This window comes from Alosa sapidissima, chromosome 11 (genome assembly GCF_018492685.1).
Source record: "Alosa sapidissima isolate fAloSap1 chromosome 11, fAloSap1.pri, whole genome shotgun sequence".
In the NCBI taxonomy this organism is placed as follows: domain Eukaryota; kingdom Metazoa; phylum Chordata; class Actinopteri; order Clupeiformes; family Clupeidae; genus Alosa; species Alosa sapidissima.
In genome coordinates this window covers 22,418,721-22,435,720 of record NC_055967.1, presented here as the reverse complement: position 1 = coordinate 22,435,720, position 17,000 = coordinate 22,418,721, and the positions used below count along the sequence as shown (strand labels likewise).

The following is a 17,000-nucleotide window of genomic DNA, read 5'->3' as shown; positions in this document are numbered from 1 at the left end:
CTGTTAGAGGAGGTATACACAATAACAGCTGCAAGAGTTATGAAAGCTGTAGTGCACCACGGGCCTGGTGGGGGGACTGGGGCAGCATCAATGCTGGGCACTAATCATACAATTTTACTGGACATGTGGACCTTTGCTTGTATTACCAGACTCTACTCAGTTCAGTTAGGATGTGGGGAAACTAGGCCTATACTTAACTAATTAGTAAACAGCTTACTCCATTGATTGGGTAGCAAGCCTAGTATATATATATTTTTTATAACATGTAGCAGAGACATTTGGTTACATGTTTTATTTAGAAATGAAAAAGGAAGTTTAAGTTAAGATGCCTCGCAACACGTTCATTACAAAATAGCAGAAACACTGCTATGTTGTGCCGTGCTGCTTCTGACCCGTGGCGTGAATGAGTTTGGGAACCTCGGATGTATGCAGATAGCTCTCATCTGATCAAACAGCTGGGCCACTATTGTTTTCCCCTGAAAGGGCTCCGGCACGGGTTGGTCATTGTCAATAGGCATGCACCCACTCGATCGATATGCGCACTCGCAGGACAGCTGACGACCCGCCGTCAATATCTGGCCATAATTATTCAGGTTTTTCGGCTTAGGCAGCCGGGCCAAGGAAATATGGCCAACGTTTTTATACCCACTGAGACTGCTTGACAACTCATAAAGGCTATAGTATTTGGTATTGTAGGCTATAGCCTACTAATTAACACACAAACTGTGACATAGCCTATAGGCCTACAAAAAATAGGCTATTTTTAAATTGTTAGAAAATGATCTGCAACCTACGGTCTAACAACTATGCATGATCTCCTAATAGCCTATTCAAAAAAAAAATCCACTTGTTTTGGATGTGTGTAACTATAGTGTGTAACTATAAGTTAGTTCTTCACATTAGGTTATATGAGATGTGTTCGGCCTAAGTCGTGCAAGGTGCCTGTGGGTAACGGCCATTGGCTTTCTCCTTGGTGAAGGGGGAGTGGGAAGGTCGCTGTGGTATTGGGGGGGGGGGGGGGGGGTCAGCCCCCATCTCCAGTCATCGCTTTGGCCGGTTTAGTTGCGTTCTGGCCAGAGGAGTATACACGCCGCGCTGCGGGAAGCGGCGTCCGAGCCAAGATAATGAACGAACCTCTTGAATAAATGGCGTTTATCAAAAGGGAATTAATCCAGCGTATGCTGTTTTTATCTTTATTTCTGCCTTTGACAGGTAAGAACACAGCTTTTCTCCTTTCAAAAACGTGACTTTTGTGTGTCTGAGTGGAAACAAACTGACTGCACAACGTCTAACTCATTGATCGGATGTGACAAGGGATATTTCTCGGGTTTGGCAAAAAACAGACGATAATCAAGTTTAGTATGAGCCTACATCAACTTTTCTTGAAGTGAGACTGGATTTGGTAGGGTTTATCATCTTGCTATTTTATTGCGGTGGTGTCCTGTCCTCCACAAGCTCATAACCTACATTGGGAATCACACTCAGATTACAGTGACTATGAGGTTTAAACTCTTTTTGTGTGCCGGGTGTCTCCTAACAGCAGAAGAGAGTGCCTTTTAAAATGCTATTACTGAAAACTTCATAGCATATTTACTTCATTGCCAGCATAGATAGACATAGATTATCTCAAATTCAGTGTCGTCCAATAACTAGGCTAATAACTAGGCTAATAGTGGGGAAACTGACTGTTTTCATCAGCTTGGGTGATTTGTTTGTTTTACTACATTGTTTGACACAGAAATGTTGTCAGTCCCTAATATTTAAATTATGGATGTAACTAACCATTATTTTAATAGTAGATTAATTTAACTTTTTTTTTAATTGATAATAGCCAGAAGGCCAGTGTGTGTCTGTGTGTGTGTGTGTATGTGTGTGTATGTGTGTGTGTGTGTGTGGTCAGCAGTGGCTAGTCAGTCTGTCTGTCATCATCTGTGTCCAGTCTCCTCTGGCCTTGCTGACAGGTCTCTGGTGTTTGTCCAGGTGTTTTGTGTTTTAGTGAGCTGTCATTTGTGACGGAGCCCTGTGACGTGGCGGCCGTGCAGAACGCACGTGTTGTTCTGGACTGCCAGGCCCAAGGAGAGCCTCCCATCGACATCAGGTGGCTGAGGAACCGTGTGCTAGTTCGGGAGAGTGAGCAGGTCCGGCTCCTGGCCAACGGGTCGCTGCTCATCTCCAGGGTGGAGGGACGGAGACGAGGACTCTCAGACGAAGGCTTCTACCACTGCCTGGCCAGGAACAAATATGGAGCCATCCTCAGCCAAAGAGCACAACTCACAATCGCAAGTAAGTCTACAGGACCTCGACCTTACCATAACCCTCACCCTAACCCACACCCTCACCCTCACCCTCACCCTAGGACCTTGCTCCATGTCTGAACAGGTCCTCACAAACAGTAAGAGTGTTTTGGAAAGTTATTTGATGCCAAGCAGTGCGCCATATTGGACAGCAGCACAATTGGACTGAACTTACAGATGTGTCAGCATGCCAGCCCTGATTGGTTAGTTGGTCCCTGTGATGGGTACCTATTGGACACATTCAGACAGCACTTGCTCCCATAACTGAAGTATATCCCATCTCGCACATTATGTAAAGAGATGTACAGTAGAGATGCTAAATGCTAAGGGATGTGGAGATGCTAAATGCTAAAGGATGTAGATATGCTAAATGCTAAGGGATGTAGAGCAGTGGGATGTAGAGATGATAAAAGTTCTTTGCCTGGGTGTGTCTCCACTGTTGGGCAGGTAAGCTCGTAAAGTGAGGTATAGTGTTATCAGCTAAGTGGCTGGGGGGAGCAGTAAAAACACTAGAGTTCACAAGACACACACACACACACACACACACACACACACACACACACACACACTCAGCCATGCGTTATAGTGGTGCTGTGGACTAGCCCAGTCATTGTGAAGTGTGCTGCTCCAGCGCCATTGTGTTCAGCTCTGTGTGCGGTCACACAGAGGCGCCTGCAGCATGACCGTCCATTCAGCATGACCCCTTTATGCAGCGCTGCCCCTGGGCTGAGGGGCCCCTGAGAGCACGGACGCTTCGTTTGTTTGGTCTGAGATGGGTGTGTGTGTGTGTGCGTGTGTGCGTGTGTGCGTGTGTGCGTGTGTGTGTGTGCAGTAGTGTTCCACAGCTGTTGCCTCTCTCCCCCTCTCATGGACACCACTGGATTATTTTATCTTTATTACAGAAAAGCTTTGGGCACATGCACTCTGTAATACAGAGGCGCCCAGTGTCCAGTATGGGCCTCTAGTGATGTCAGAGGTGCCCAGTGCCCAGTATGGGCCAATAGTGATGTCAGAGGTGCCCAATGTCCAGTATGGGCCTCTAGTGATGTCAGAGGTGCCCACTGTCCAGTATGGGCACGGCCTTTTAGTCAGTTGTAGAAAAGTCCATTTCTCATCTCAGCAGTCTCACTGCTGTAATGTTCATGGATGTCCACTGTTGTGGTGTCCACTGCTGTGTATGTTCATGGTTGTGTGTGTCCACTGTTGTGGTGAGCAACAAGGTCATATGCTGATGCTTTAGCAGTTAAACTGGAGGAAAAAACCAGAGTAGTTTTTGGTGATCAATACTAACTGGTCAACGTTGAACTCCAGATCACCATGGCAACAGGGGGCAGAGGTCAGGGGGAGGGACTTGCCGTCTGTCCGTGCACCCATGGGAGAGGCTGTGGGGTCAGTGGGATCATGGGAGAGGCATTGTGTGTGGCGGTCTCCCGGCTGCCCCCCTCTACACACACACACACACGCACACACACACACACAGAGGCAGATCAGGCTTTGTGTGTGTTGTGCGCAAAGGCTCATTGTTGTGGTTTTGTCCTGAGGGCTAGAGTCTAGTTCATGGCCACACGATCTTAGATCCCTGACTGGACCTCTGTTAGTAGGAGCGCACACACACACATACACATATACATACATACACACACAGCTCTGAGCACCTCTGTTAGTAGGAGCACACACAAACACACACACACGCACACACACACATACACATATACATACATACACACACAGCTCTAAGCAGCTCTGTTAGCAGTGAACACAGTCACATTAGTACCATTGGTATGTTTGATCACATGACTGCAAGAGGTGCCGTAGTCTACATGGCAAACCAGTCATAGTTATCTCTTATAGCTGGCAACACAGGAAACTGCTGCATCATAATCACATCACACACAAATGCACGCAGCCACACACACAATCACACATTAACACCCACACCAAAGCACACACACACACACACACACTACTTCCTACAGAGGCTGCATCCTCCTATATTGATCAGGGCATTGGCCAGCTCAGGTCAATCGCATGCACTACCCAGTGTTTTGGCCACCATTACAACTGCCTTCGATCAGGCCGGGGTTCCCAATTTGGGTGAAAATGGGGTGGACTTTTGGGGGTTGACCCCTGCCCTTTGTGAGGCAACCTCTGTCCTGTGTGACCTGCCCATTGATCTGGTCTTTACGGCAAGCCTGACCTGCAGGGGGGGATGGGGCGGTCACACGCTCCCGGACCAATGCCCGCCAGCTGCCGTGTGTGTGTGTGTGAGTGTGTGTGTGAGTATGTGTGTGTGGGGGCTGAAGTTTAAGGTTAAAAAGAGAAACACTTTACACTTCACACTTCACACACAACAAAGCTGATAATCACACACTCTCTCTCTCTCTCACACACACACACACACACACACACACACACACACGCACGCACGCACGCACACACACACTAGACTCTGGTGAGCTTTATTATATATATATATATATATATTACCAAATTTCCCTCACGGGATCAAAAAAGTATATATACTATACTATACTATACTATATCCCATATTCAGAGCTGACAGAAGGAAACTAGTTGTTTTATGACTGTCTCTTGTGTGACATCATCATATGAGTGACAGAGACTGCACACTACAGAATGAGGCTGAAAGCTGTGTTCACACACACACTGCACACTACAGAATGAGGCTGAAAGCTGTGTTCACACACACACTGCACACTACAGAATGAGACTGAAAGCTGTGTTCACACACACACTGGGGTTTTAGATGTGCACTTGATGCTGATTGGCAAACTCTCACCAGAGTTATATGAGTGATGGAGCCTTAAAGCTGTGTTCACACACACACACACACACACACACACACACACACACACACACACACACACACACACACACACACTGCTCACTAGAGAATGCTACTAAAGCTGTGTTCACACACACACACACACACACACACACACACACTGCTCACTAGAGAATGCTACTAAAGCTGTGTTCACACACACACACACACACACACACACACACTGCTCACTAGAGAATGCTACTAAAGCTGTGTTCACACACACACACACACACACACACACACACACACACACACACACACACACACTGCTCACTAGAGAATGCTACTAAAGCTGTGTTCACACACACACACACACACACACACACACACACACACACACACACACACACACACACACACACTGCTCACTAGAGAATGCTACTAAAGCTGTGTTCACACACACACACACACACACACACACACACACTGCTCACTAGAGAATGGTACTAAAGCTGTGTTCACACACACACACACTGCTCACTAGAGAATGGTACTGAAAGCTGTATTAACACACACACTGCTACTATAGAATGGTACTAAGCTGTATTCGCACACACACACACACACTGCTCACTAGAGAATGCTACTAAAGCTGTGTTCACACACACACACACTGTTCACTAGAGAATGCTACTAAAGCTGTGTTCACACACACACACACACACACACAATGCTCACTAGAGAATGGTACTGAAAGCTGTATTAACACACACACTGCTCACTAGAGAATGGTACTAAAGCTGTATTCACACACACACACACACACACACACACACACACTGCTCACTAGAGAATGTTACTAAAGCTGTGTTCACACATACACACACTACTCACTAGAGAATGCTATTGAAAGTTGTGCACATTGCATGCTAGAGAATGGTACTGAAAAGAATGGTACACACACACACACATGCACACACATGCACACACACACACACACACACACACACACACACACACACACACACACACACACACACACACACACACACACACACACTGATACTGAAAGCTGTGTTCACACACACACACTGGATGTTCAGATGTGCACTTGATGTTGATTGGTGCAGATTGGGGTGAGATGCTTATGGTCTATAAAAGGGCGAGTTAATGTTGCTGAGTTCGAGATGAGAGCCATAAGGAGTCCACAGGAAGCTTGGTTCACGTCCCTGAGGTTAAGTTGAGCGATAAGCCATCTGCACACTGCTGTGTGTTTGGAGTCCCACACACACACGCACACACATACACACACACACACACACACACGCACACACACACACACAGGAAGGGAGGGAAGAGACAGATTGGTCCAGACTCTCACACCTAAGAGTCTTCTTCTCTGTGTTAATATAGTATCTCATTTAAGACCAGTCTTAATGTAGCGTTTCTCTCTATTAATGTAGCATTTCTCTGTTAGTCCTCTGCACAATCAGGTGATGTCTACACGAGTAACTGTCTGTGTCTGTCTGTGTACAGACTGATGTGTATTAGAGAATGAGTGTGTGTGATTATCATATAGGATGTGTGTATTAGAGAATGAGTGTGTGGTTATCATATAGGATGTGTGTATTAGAGAATGAGTGTGTGGTTATCATATAGGATGTGTGTATTAGAGAATGAGTGTGTGGTCTAGGATCATGTAGAATTGCTTTCTAGAAAGTCAACATCATGCACATGGTCACTGGTGGGTCCCCATGATGGAGGGCAAGGCGTTTGTGAGTGTGTGTGTGTGTGTGTGTGTGTTTGTGTTTGTGTGTGTGTGTGTGTGCTGAGAGAAAGAGCTGAGTTGCTGATTCTCATTGATCTGGTATCAGTTGGTGCTATGTAGTAGCTATGTATGTAATGAATGGCTATTGCTATTGGTCAATGCTGATCTATGAGAGCTCGTCATTCAATGACACCCCACCAATGATCAATTGATCAGAACAGATGCTCTATTGGTTCCCCACCCCCACAAGAGCCCAGTCAATCAGAGCAGAGATCAATGGGGGCTCAGCACCACACACCCAACCACACCCCTAGCTAATTCATAACCAAAGCAGCCCATCCTCGTAAGCAATGTGTTATAAAGGCTGTATAGATGTGTGGTCATGTATGTAATAAAGAATGTGTTTTAAATGTTTTATACAGTATCTGTCTGGTTAAGTCTGAAGCTCCACACCCAGATGTGTCCAGATGTAACTATGTGAGACTGTAGTGAGAGAGAAGAGTGTTAAGACTCCCATACATCAGCGGTGACATGAGTGCAGCGCACTTCGCTTTTCACCTTCCATTACATTAGACTCCATTGTTTCCTATACAGCCCCGCACACCACAGCCGAACCCTTCCGCTGCCACCATGTAGATTACGATTCAGTTCTAGTTTTGATGGTACCGCTCAACAAAATCCATTGTTTATGGAGTGCTTGTTAGTTGAACATTTCGGCGAAAGTCTCACCGCACTCAGCGCAGTGCACTTTACAGTTCTATAGAGAGTGCTTAAAATGTTCTAGAGTGTGTGTTTAACAGCTCCAGAGTGTGTTTTGTGTCAGAGCCTTATGAATCTGTCTGTTTTGTGTGTTTAATATGTTCTAGAGTGTGTGTTTAAAATATTCTAGAGTGTGTGTTTAAAATGCTCCAAAGTGTGTTTTGTGTGTTTAAAATGTTCTAGAGCATGTGTTTAGAATGTTCTAGAGTGTACGTTTAGAATGGTGACATCCTGGCGTTGGTGTGATCTGTGTCTCAGTGATCTCACTCTCGCTTCTCCACCCCCTTATGTCTCCCAGGTGTCCCCTCCTTCGTGACGCAGCCTGCTCCCGTGACAGTGAGGGAGGGAGCAGTGGCCAGACTCACCTGTGATGTCATCAGCAGCCCCCCCGCCACCGTCACCTGGAAGCTCAACCAAAGAATGCTACCGGCCGAGCCGGACAGGTGAGTCCACCGGGAGCCGAGCGGCTGAGCTCAGATGGACGTCCATCTCCATCTCTGTGCAGTCAGAACTATCTGTTCTAACTTTAGTCAAAGTCCTTTTAGGCAAGTCCCTCCACTCGGCGGCCATATGGCAACGCTTTTTGGGCACTCGTCGGGCATCCATTTCGGCAGAAATGCGCGTGCGCAAGGCTTCACGACACCAATCTTGCTCCAGCGGCGAGATCACAACACATGATTGTCACGATGTCTTCACAACACATCATATGGTTGGCTCAATGTATTCACATCACACCACATGATTGGCTCAATGTATTCACATGTCGACGTTTTGCCGAGGAAGGGGTGTGATATGTGTAGTAACGGCCATATTGCCGTTACAAACTAGCCCCATGCATTTCTATGGAGGATAGAAAGAAAGTCTCCTCGTTAGAAAGTCTCTGCTTTCCTACAGTAATAAGCTGTTCTAACTTTTTTACAGTAATAAGCTGTTCTAACTATCTTACAGTAATACACTGTTCTAACTGTTTTACAGTAATAAGCTGTTCTAACTATCTTACAGTGATAAGCTGTTCTTACTCTGTTCTATCTACATCTATCTTACAAGCTGTCCTAACTCTAGTGTAATAATAATCTATTCTAACTCTCATTAATAAGCTGTCCTAACTCTAGTGTAATAATAATCTCTTCTAACTATGTCCTAACTCTAGTTTAATAATATTCTATTCTAACTCTCATTAATAAGCTGTCCTAACTCTAGTGTAAAAACTGTAAAAAGTGTGATGATGACTGTAAAAAGTGTGATGATGACTGTTGTTGTGTTCCCAGAATCACCGTCCTGCCTAACGGAGCACTTCAGATCAGTGACGTGAGACCAGAGGATGCTGGGAATTACCGTTGCCTGGCGACCAATATCGCCGGCAGGCTTCTAAGTGATGAGGCCACCCTTTCCGTCCGCTCAGGTGAAGGTATGCCCGTCGTTATGCATGCTGTGAGTCCTGTTTGTGTTGTGTGGTGGTGTGGGTGTTGTAGTTTTTGCACCATACTACACTCTCTCCTAACTGTGTGTGAGTCATAACTCAAACTGAAGAGGAGCATGGATGCTGTGTGTTGTTCTGAGAGTTTTGTGTGTGTGTGTGTCATACTGAGACTTTGTGTGAGTGTGTGGGCAGGGGAAGCATTTTGTATGTGTTGTACTGACTGTGTGTGTGTGTGTGTGTGTTGTACTGACTGTTTGTGAGTGTATATGTGTGTGTGTGTGTTTATGTGTGTGTGTGTGTGTGTTGTACTGATTGTCTGTGAGTGTGTGTGTGTTGAGTGGGAGATAGCATGTCATTTGTTGTTCTGTTCTAAGTCTGTGTGTGTGTGTGTGTGTGTGTGTGTGTTGTTCTGACTGTGTGTATCCAATGCCCTCCATCCTCAGGTCCAGGCCCCAGAGCTGTGGTTGGGCCTGAGATCGTTGTGGCTCCACAGAACATCTCAGCTCCACAGCACCGCACTGCTGTCCTGGAGTGTGTCGCCTATGGCAACCCGCGGCCCCTGGTGTCATGGAGTAGGGCGGACTCCACGCCCATTGATGTGTTCAACGCCCGCGTGCACGGCAACGGCAACCTGGTGATCTCTGATGTGCAGCCTCGCCACAGTGGCGTCTACCTATGCAGAGCCACCACCCCCCGAACGCGCAACTTCACCTCTGCCGCCGCCAACCTCACCGTGCTCAGTAAGCCCATCATCACAACAACAACAACAACAACAACAACAACAACAACAACACTACATCACAATAACACCACCCACGCTCAGACCAGCCACCAGATTAACACACACAGGAGTCACACTCATACTGAAGTGTTGACTGTTGAGATACCATTTCTCCCATCTCTGATTAGTGTTACAAGTCTCTCTATGGTGTTGTCCCTGTATATCTATGTATAGTATAGTATATATACTCTTTTGATCCCGTGAGGGAAATTTGGTCTCTGCATTTATCGCAATCCGTGAATTAGTGAAACACACTCAGCACACACTAATCCTGGCACAGAGAGCTGCCTGCTATAACAGCGGCGCTCGGGGAGCAGTGAGGGGTTAGGTGCCTTGCTCAAGGGCTTCAGCTGTGCCTACTGGTTGGGGTTCGAACCGGCAACCCTCCGGTTACAAGTCCGAAGCGCTAACCAGTAGGCCGCGGCTGACCCCTTGGTGTTGTCCCTGTATATCTATGGTGTTGTCCCTGTATGTCTATGGTGTTGTGTTGTCCCTGTACTGTATGTCTATGGTGTTGTGTTGTCCCTGTATGTCTATAGTGTTGTCCCTGTATGTCTATGGTGTTGTACCTGTATGTCTATGGTGTGTTGTCCCTGTATGTCTATGGTGTTGTACCTGTATGTCTATGGTGTGTTGTCCCTGTATGTCTATAGTGTTGTACCTGTATGTCTATAGTGTTGTACCTGTATGTCTATGGCATGTTGTCCCTGTATGTCTATGGTGTGTTGTCCCTGTATGTCTATGGTGTTGTACCTGTATGTCTATGGCGTGTTGTCCCTGTATGTCTATGGCGTGTTGTCCCTGTATGTCTATGGTGTTGTACCTGTATGTCTATGGCGTGTTGTCCCTGTATGTCTATGGTGTGTTGTCCCTGTATGTCTATGGTGTTGTACCTGTATGTCTATGGCATGTTGTACCTGTATGTCTATGGTGTGTTGTCCCTGTATGTCTATGGTGTTGTCCCTGTATGTCTATGGTGTTGTCCCTGTATGTCTATGGTGTTGTAATATCTGCCTCCTCCCCGCAGTGCCCCCCTCCCTGGTGGAGCGCCCAGAGAGCCAGACCCACCCCCGTGCTGGCACTGCCCGCTTCACCTGCCGCGCGGAGGGGGTGCCCCACCCACGCATCACCTGGCTCAAGAACGGCCAGGAGCTGCACTCCAACGGCAGGGTGAAGATGTACAACAGGTACACACACTGCTGAGTGTGTGTGTGTGTGTGTGTGTTTGTGTGTGTGTGTGTGTGTGTGTGTTTGTGTGTGTGTGTGTGTGTGTGTGTGTGTGTTTGTGCTTGTGCGTGCGTGTGTGTCTGTTTGTGTGTGTGTGTGTGTGTGTGTGTGTGTGTGTGTGTGTGTGTGTGTGTGTGTGTGTGTGTGTTTTTGTGTGTGTGTGTGTGTGTGTATGTGTGTGATCACTGATGTGCTGCTATTGTCTCCCCTCAGCGGCAGTAAGCTGGTGATCACCCAGATCACGCCTGAGGACGACGCCATGTACCAGTGTGTGGCCGAGAACTCGCAGGGTTCGCTGCTGGCAGTGGCACGGCTGGTTGTGGTCATGTCGGAGGACCGTCCAAGCGCGCCCAGGAATGTGCGGGCCGAGACCATCTCCAGCTCAGCCATCTTGCTGGCCTGGGAACGGCCACAGTACAACGCAGACAAAGTCATTGCCTACTCCGTGCACTACACGAAGGTCGAGGGTGAGAGACGCACACAGGAGCACACATCACACGTGGGGGAGAGCATGATGGGATAGGCGGCAGTAGTCGGGCATGTGTGTAGAGTGGGCACTGCTAGGGAGGCAGTACGAGGGTGAGTAGGGTATGTGTGTAGAGTGGGCACTGCTAGGGAGGCAGTACAAGGGTGAGTAGGGTATGTGTAGAATGGGCACTACTAGGGAGGCAGTACGAGGGTGAGTTGCATCATTTGAAATGCAGTGTTTTTGAGTTTTGTGACCTTCGGGGATGGTGCAGACTATTGCCTTTAATGTAACTGGACAGTGAAGAGAGTGACAGGAAGCGAGTGTGAGAGAGATGGACTGGACTGGAGTCCGCGTCCACGTGGACACTCGGACCCAAGTGTGGTGACGCGTACTGTAGCCAGTTGCACCCCACTGATCGAGTTTTAAAACCAGCAAACAGACTGGCCAGTGTGACCAGTGTGGCCAGTGGGCAAGTGTGAGGTGTGTCTGTGTCTGAGTGAATAGACCTCTGAAGTTCGCCTACAAAAAGGAACCAAAGCTGCCATCTTTGCCCATATAAGGAGATCCAGGTGTTAATTGAAGCTAACTACCTATGGCAAGTTGCATTGTAAGTTAGCTCTAGGGTAGCAAAGATCAAAGTGTGCCGTCTTTATATACCGAAGATCACAGTATCCACTCGAAGGCAGAGGACAAAACTGTGTAGACCAAAACGTATGAATTTTCTAATTTCTTCGTCCCCGCGAGAGTTTAACAGGTGCGATAATTCAAAATCCCCATGTAATTTTCCCATAGAAAAAATCTCAAGATACCGGATCTCCTTATTTGGGCAAAGATGGCAGCTTATTTGTAGGCGAACTTCAGAGGTCTATGCTGACTGGGGCTTTGGAATGTGACAGAGCTGAGGCCTGTGACGTCATCTGTGATGTAGCATGTGATGTCATCTGTGATGTGGCATGGGGACCTCTACACACTCTCACACACTCTCACACGCTCGGACACTCAGCCACTGCCCCCCCTCTCCGTCCCCCAGGTCTGAATAACGAGGAGTACCAGGCGGTCATCGGTAACGACACCACCAGCTACATTGTGGACGAGCTGGAGGCAGCAGGCAACTACAGCTTTTACATCGTGGCCTACATGCCCATGGGCGCCAGCCGCATGTCCGAGCCTGTCTGCCGACACACCCTGGAGGACGGTGAGTGTGTGACAGCATCTACACTCGGCCCCTACACACACACACATCGATCACTGGACTTAACACTTACTCACACCTGTCAAATAAACATGTGGTGGGGTGTGTACTTATATTCTGGCATGGTCTTTGTGTGTGTGTGTGTGTGTGTGTATATGTGTGTGTGTTGGTGTGTGTGTGTCTGTGTGTGTCTCTGTGTGTGTTTGTGTGTGTTTCTCTCTCTGTGTGTCTGTGTGTGTGTGTGTGTGTGTGTGTGCTTGCTTCCTCAGTTCCCTTGCGTACTCCGGAGCTGAGTCTGACGAGCCTGAGCCCCACTGACACCCTGGTGTCATGGCGACCGCTGTCGGTGAAGGTGAGCCGCGGCTGCATTCTGTCGTACCGGCTGTCCTTCCGCACTGCGCCGGACGATCAGGTGACGGTGCTGGAATTGCCGGGAGACAACGTGACTCAGCACCTGCTGCAGGATCTCCAGCCGGACACCATCTACCTGGTGCGCATCGCCGCGGCAACCCGAGTAGGCTGGAGCCAGCCATCCGCCTGGAGCTCCCACCGAACACCCAAGACCTCCAGCTCCACAGGTAACCATGACAACCACACACACACACACACACACACACACACACACACACACAGATAAACACTTCACAGGTAAACAGGTGTGTGGTCTCCATCTGTGTGTGATGAGTAAGATGATGTTGTAAAGTACTGGAGTAATCTGGAGTAATGTGGATAAATATGGAGTATGAGTAATCTGGAATAGTGTGTGTTAGTCTGGAGTAATCTGGAGTAATCTGGAGTAGTGTGGATTAGTCTGGAGTATGACACACAGCCCAGCAGCAGCAGGCCATGAAGATTGGAGCCCTCATATATTTAAACTTTGGTTTTAAATGAGCTTCTTTATGGCTTTTTATGGAAATTTTAATCTTATATAAACCCCCTTATCTGTGGGTATGTGTGTGTGTGTGTGGTTGGATGTATGTGTTGTCCGTCCGTGTGTGTGTGTGTGTGTGTGTGTGTGTGTGTGTGTGTCCGTCTGTGTGTCTGTCCATGTGTGTGTGTGTGTGTGTGTGTGTGTGTGTGTGTGTGTTCAGTTCCCCTGGCTCCAGTACTCCAGCTGCACTCCATCAACTGCACCTCCATCTCTGTGCGCTGGCACCCATCTCCTGGCAGTGCTGTTGCCCTGGGTTACCGCCTCTTCTACCATGAGGAGGGTCAGCCAGAAGGAGGCAGCCACCAGCTCCCAGCCGAGGACCAGCAATACACCATCACAGGCCTGGGTAGGTGCAGTACTAACTAACTACACCTACACAGGACCAGCACTAACTACACCCTCAAAGGAAAAACACAAACTACACCGACACAGGCCTGGGTAAGACCAGCACTAACTACACCCAAACAGGCCTGGGTAAGACCAGCACTAACTACACCCACACTTGCCTGGGTAGCTACCATCCTATCTTAAGTTTCAGCTCTCAGCTGAGAGCTTCAGTTTCAGCTCTCAGCTCTTGGATCAGTAAGTTTAAGATCAGCTCTTAGATCAGTAAGTTAAGATCAGCTCTTAGATCAGTAAGTTTAAGATCAGCTCTTAGATCAGTAAGTTAAGATCAGCTCTTAGATCAGTTCCACCACACAGACTCATAGCAGACACTCCAGCTGTGTCAGACATTCAGCGCCGTTTCACTGCATTCTAGCAGCAAAAAATACATGTGTAACATTATTTATTTTAATTGTCCTTCATTTATGTGTCCACTGTTCCTCATGTGTTACTGTGAGCTTCAAACTTCTCCACACACACACACACTCCTCCTAAAAGTGTTTTCCTGGGTTTAAGTGTGTGTTTATTCCTTTCCTTTATCCTTTGAGTGGTCCCTTTCACTCTTTTGCCATCACACACACACACACACACACACACACACACACACACACACACACACACACACACACACACACACACACAGCCGCCACTGCATTGTGCCTGTCACAGTCCCGGGTCAAGGGTCATTGTCCAGATGTCTCCCCTTCATGGTTCCCAGGCCTCTCCTCCAAAGTCATGGTTGGCTCCTCCCCCTCACCACTGGCCCCTCCCCCTCCCCTCCAGCTGGACACTGGGCGTATCGTGCTCTCCGTCCCCCGACCCATGACCTACGACCCGACAGCCTGTCCAATGGGTCTGGCCGAGTGCCGGACCACTGAGGGCTATTGGACCAGAGGCCTGAAGTGTGGGGGATGTGGGGCATGCTGGGGGGGTCTGTGGGGGGATGCTGGGGTGTCGGGGTTAGGACTCCTCTGCCTGCTGTCCCCACTGAACAAAGAGCTGAAAATCTGCTCTCGTAATGGAGGCTGGAATATGCGTGGTATTGACCTCCACACACTCAGGCTGGGCGATTCCAGTAAAGCTGCTTCTCCAGGCCCCCAACACAGCACAACAGAGAGAGAGAGTGTGATGTGTGTGTGTGTGTGTGTGTGTGTGTGTGTGTGAGACCACAGCAAACCAAAAGCATTTACACAGGACACCACATGTCGGTCAGTGAGGGTCAAGGGGGGGCAGTGGGGCTCAGTGAGTTGGGCTGCCTTATGCCATCATAGGATCTGAAGTAAAAGACATACACTGTGAATTTCTGAATTTCTTCGCTGTAACTTAGGTTCCTATGGTGTGTGTGTGTGTGTGTGTGTGTGTGTGGTGCTGGATGTGTGTGTGTGTGTGTGTGTGTGTGTGTGTGTGTGTGTGTGTGTGTGTGTGTGTGTGTGCATCTGCAGGCCCGAGAGAGAAGTACCATGTGAAGCTGCTTGCCTTCAGTCAGAATGGAGATGGTTACCAGGCCGACCAGACGGTCAGCACACCAGGATGCCCATGTGAGTCTGCAGAGCAGTGCCTTTTAGAAACAAATACTGTTTACCTTATAATACAATACACTACAGGTGAAATTACTGCTCACCTATTTATATATCACACTACAGGTGAAATTACTGTTCAATTATTAAGACAATACGTTACAGGTGAAATTACTGCTCACCTATTTATATATCACACTACAGGTGAAATTACTGTTCAGTTATTAATACAATACGCTACAGGTAAAATTACTGTTCAAGTATTAATACAATACGCTACAGGTGAAGGCCATTTGGAATGTGTGTGATCACATAGGCCAACAGTGGTAGTCATTTTAAGTGTTATCGCTTCAGTGCACGTCTTTGCCATGTTGTCTAACTCCATGTTGTGTGTGTTCAGCTGCCCCTACACGCCGTGTGGCCACTGTCCCGCCCCCAGACCATCTGACGGCCCAATCCCATAATTCCTCAGGAGTGCTGCTGCGCTGGCGGCGCCCAGCGTTCGCGTCGGTCCGGCTGCTGAACTACACAGTCCGCGTCAGCCCCGTGGGCCCCCAGAACGCCTCCACGGTCCACTATACACACACGTGAGTCCAACACGCAACAGCAAGTGTGTCTGTGTGTGTGTGTACATGTGTGTCTATCATGTGCGTTTGATCAATTTATGGAGGACTCATAGCCTGACGAGCCAGACCCACATTAAAATGTAGGGTCTGGGCACTCACTGTTCGCAGTGTTCAGTCCGAGGGGCGGGATAATCAGTTGTCTTTCAAATTCCCTCTGCACGCAATAGGACAGCGGCAGCGCTATGAGTCCCACGCGTTTCCCACCAGCGGAGCTAGTTGGCTAGTTCAAACGTTTGCCAACTTAATAAAAGTTGTTCGCCAACAGCAACATCCATCTTATTTGTTTTCAAGTAGCAGGGAATTTAAGCCAAACCGTTGCAACTCTGCCATCAATCATTATGTTAAGCCCACCTAACGACTCTATACACAATTGCATTGGCCTGATTGAGTTTCGATTTCTGGAGCTCACAAGCCAACGGAGAGTTGCTAGACTAGCCCTGACAGCAAATGTAATTTGCTGCCGCTAGGGGCGCGTCTAGATTTCTAGGCTAGAAGACTCATACTGTACAAAAACTACGGTATACGGTATAAAAATACTGGCCTTTGATCTCTGCTATTGAGAACTTAGGATACAAATGTCAGCTCATTGTTAGTTGTTGGTAGCCTAGGTCATGTACATAGATTGGCAGGCCGTGGACTTTGCATTGAGGGGCTATATAAAACAAATGCCAAACTGTTGGCAAAGTACTGTTCCATAAAAGCAGTTATAGGAAGCATGTTTATTTGGAAGAGTCTCTTGTACCCTTGATAAACCATAATAGATTAATGAACTGCTGTAATATACTGGATTATTCTGAACATTTGATTCCTAATGAAATCAAATAAAGTATATAAAATGTGTGTG

The 17,000-nt window shown here is 47.8% G+C and overlaps 1 protein-coding gene across 1 annotated transcript in view; it reads left to right on the top strand.

Annotated features, from left to right (window-relative positions):
- Positions 1-1,078: 1,078 nt before the first annotated feature.
- prtgb (protogenin homolog b (Gallus gallus)) overlaps positions 1,079-17,000 on the top strand; it is a 19,932-nt gene continuing 4,010 nt past the window's right edge. Inside the window, exons 1-12 of the mRNA XM_042109394.1 lie at positions 1,079-1,212; positions 1,981-2,283; positions 7,908-8,052; positions 8,878-9,017; positions 9,473-9,769; positions 10,838-10,997; positions 11,251-11,504; positions 12,537-12,701; positions 12,968-13,276; positions 13,790-13,975; positions 15,456-15,551; positions 15,931-16,117. Coding sequence (XP_041965328.1) covers positions 1,146-1,212; positions 1,981-2,283; positions 7,908-8,052; positions 8,878-9,017; positions 9,473-9,769; positions 10,838-10,997; positions 11,251-11,504; positions 12,537-12,701; positions 12,968-13,276; positions 13,790-13,975; positions 15,456-15,551; positions 15,931-16,117 — 2,309 coding nt within the window. The 5' untranslated portion in view covers positions 1,079-1,145. The remainder of the gene's footprint in view (positions 1,213-1,980; positions 2,284-7,907; positions 8,053-8,877; positions 9,018-9,472; positions 9,770-10,837; positions 10,998-11,250; positions 11,505-12,536; positions 12,702-12,967; positions 13,277-13,789; positions 13,976-15,455; positions 15,552-15,930; positions 16,118-17,000) is intronic.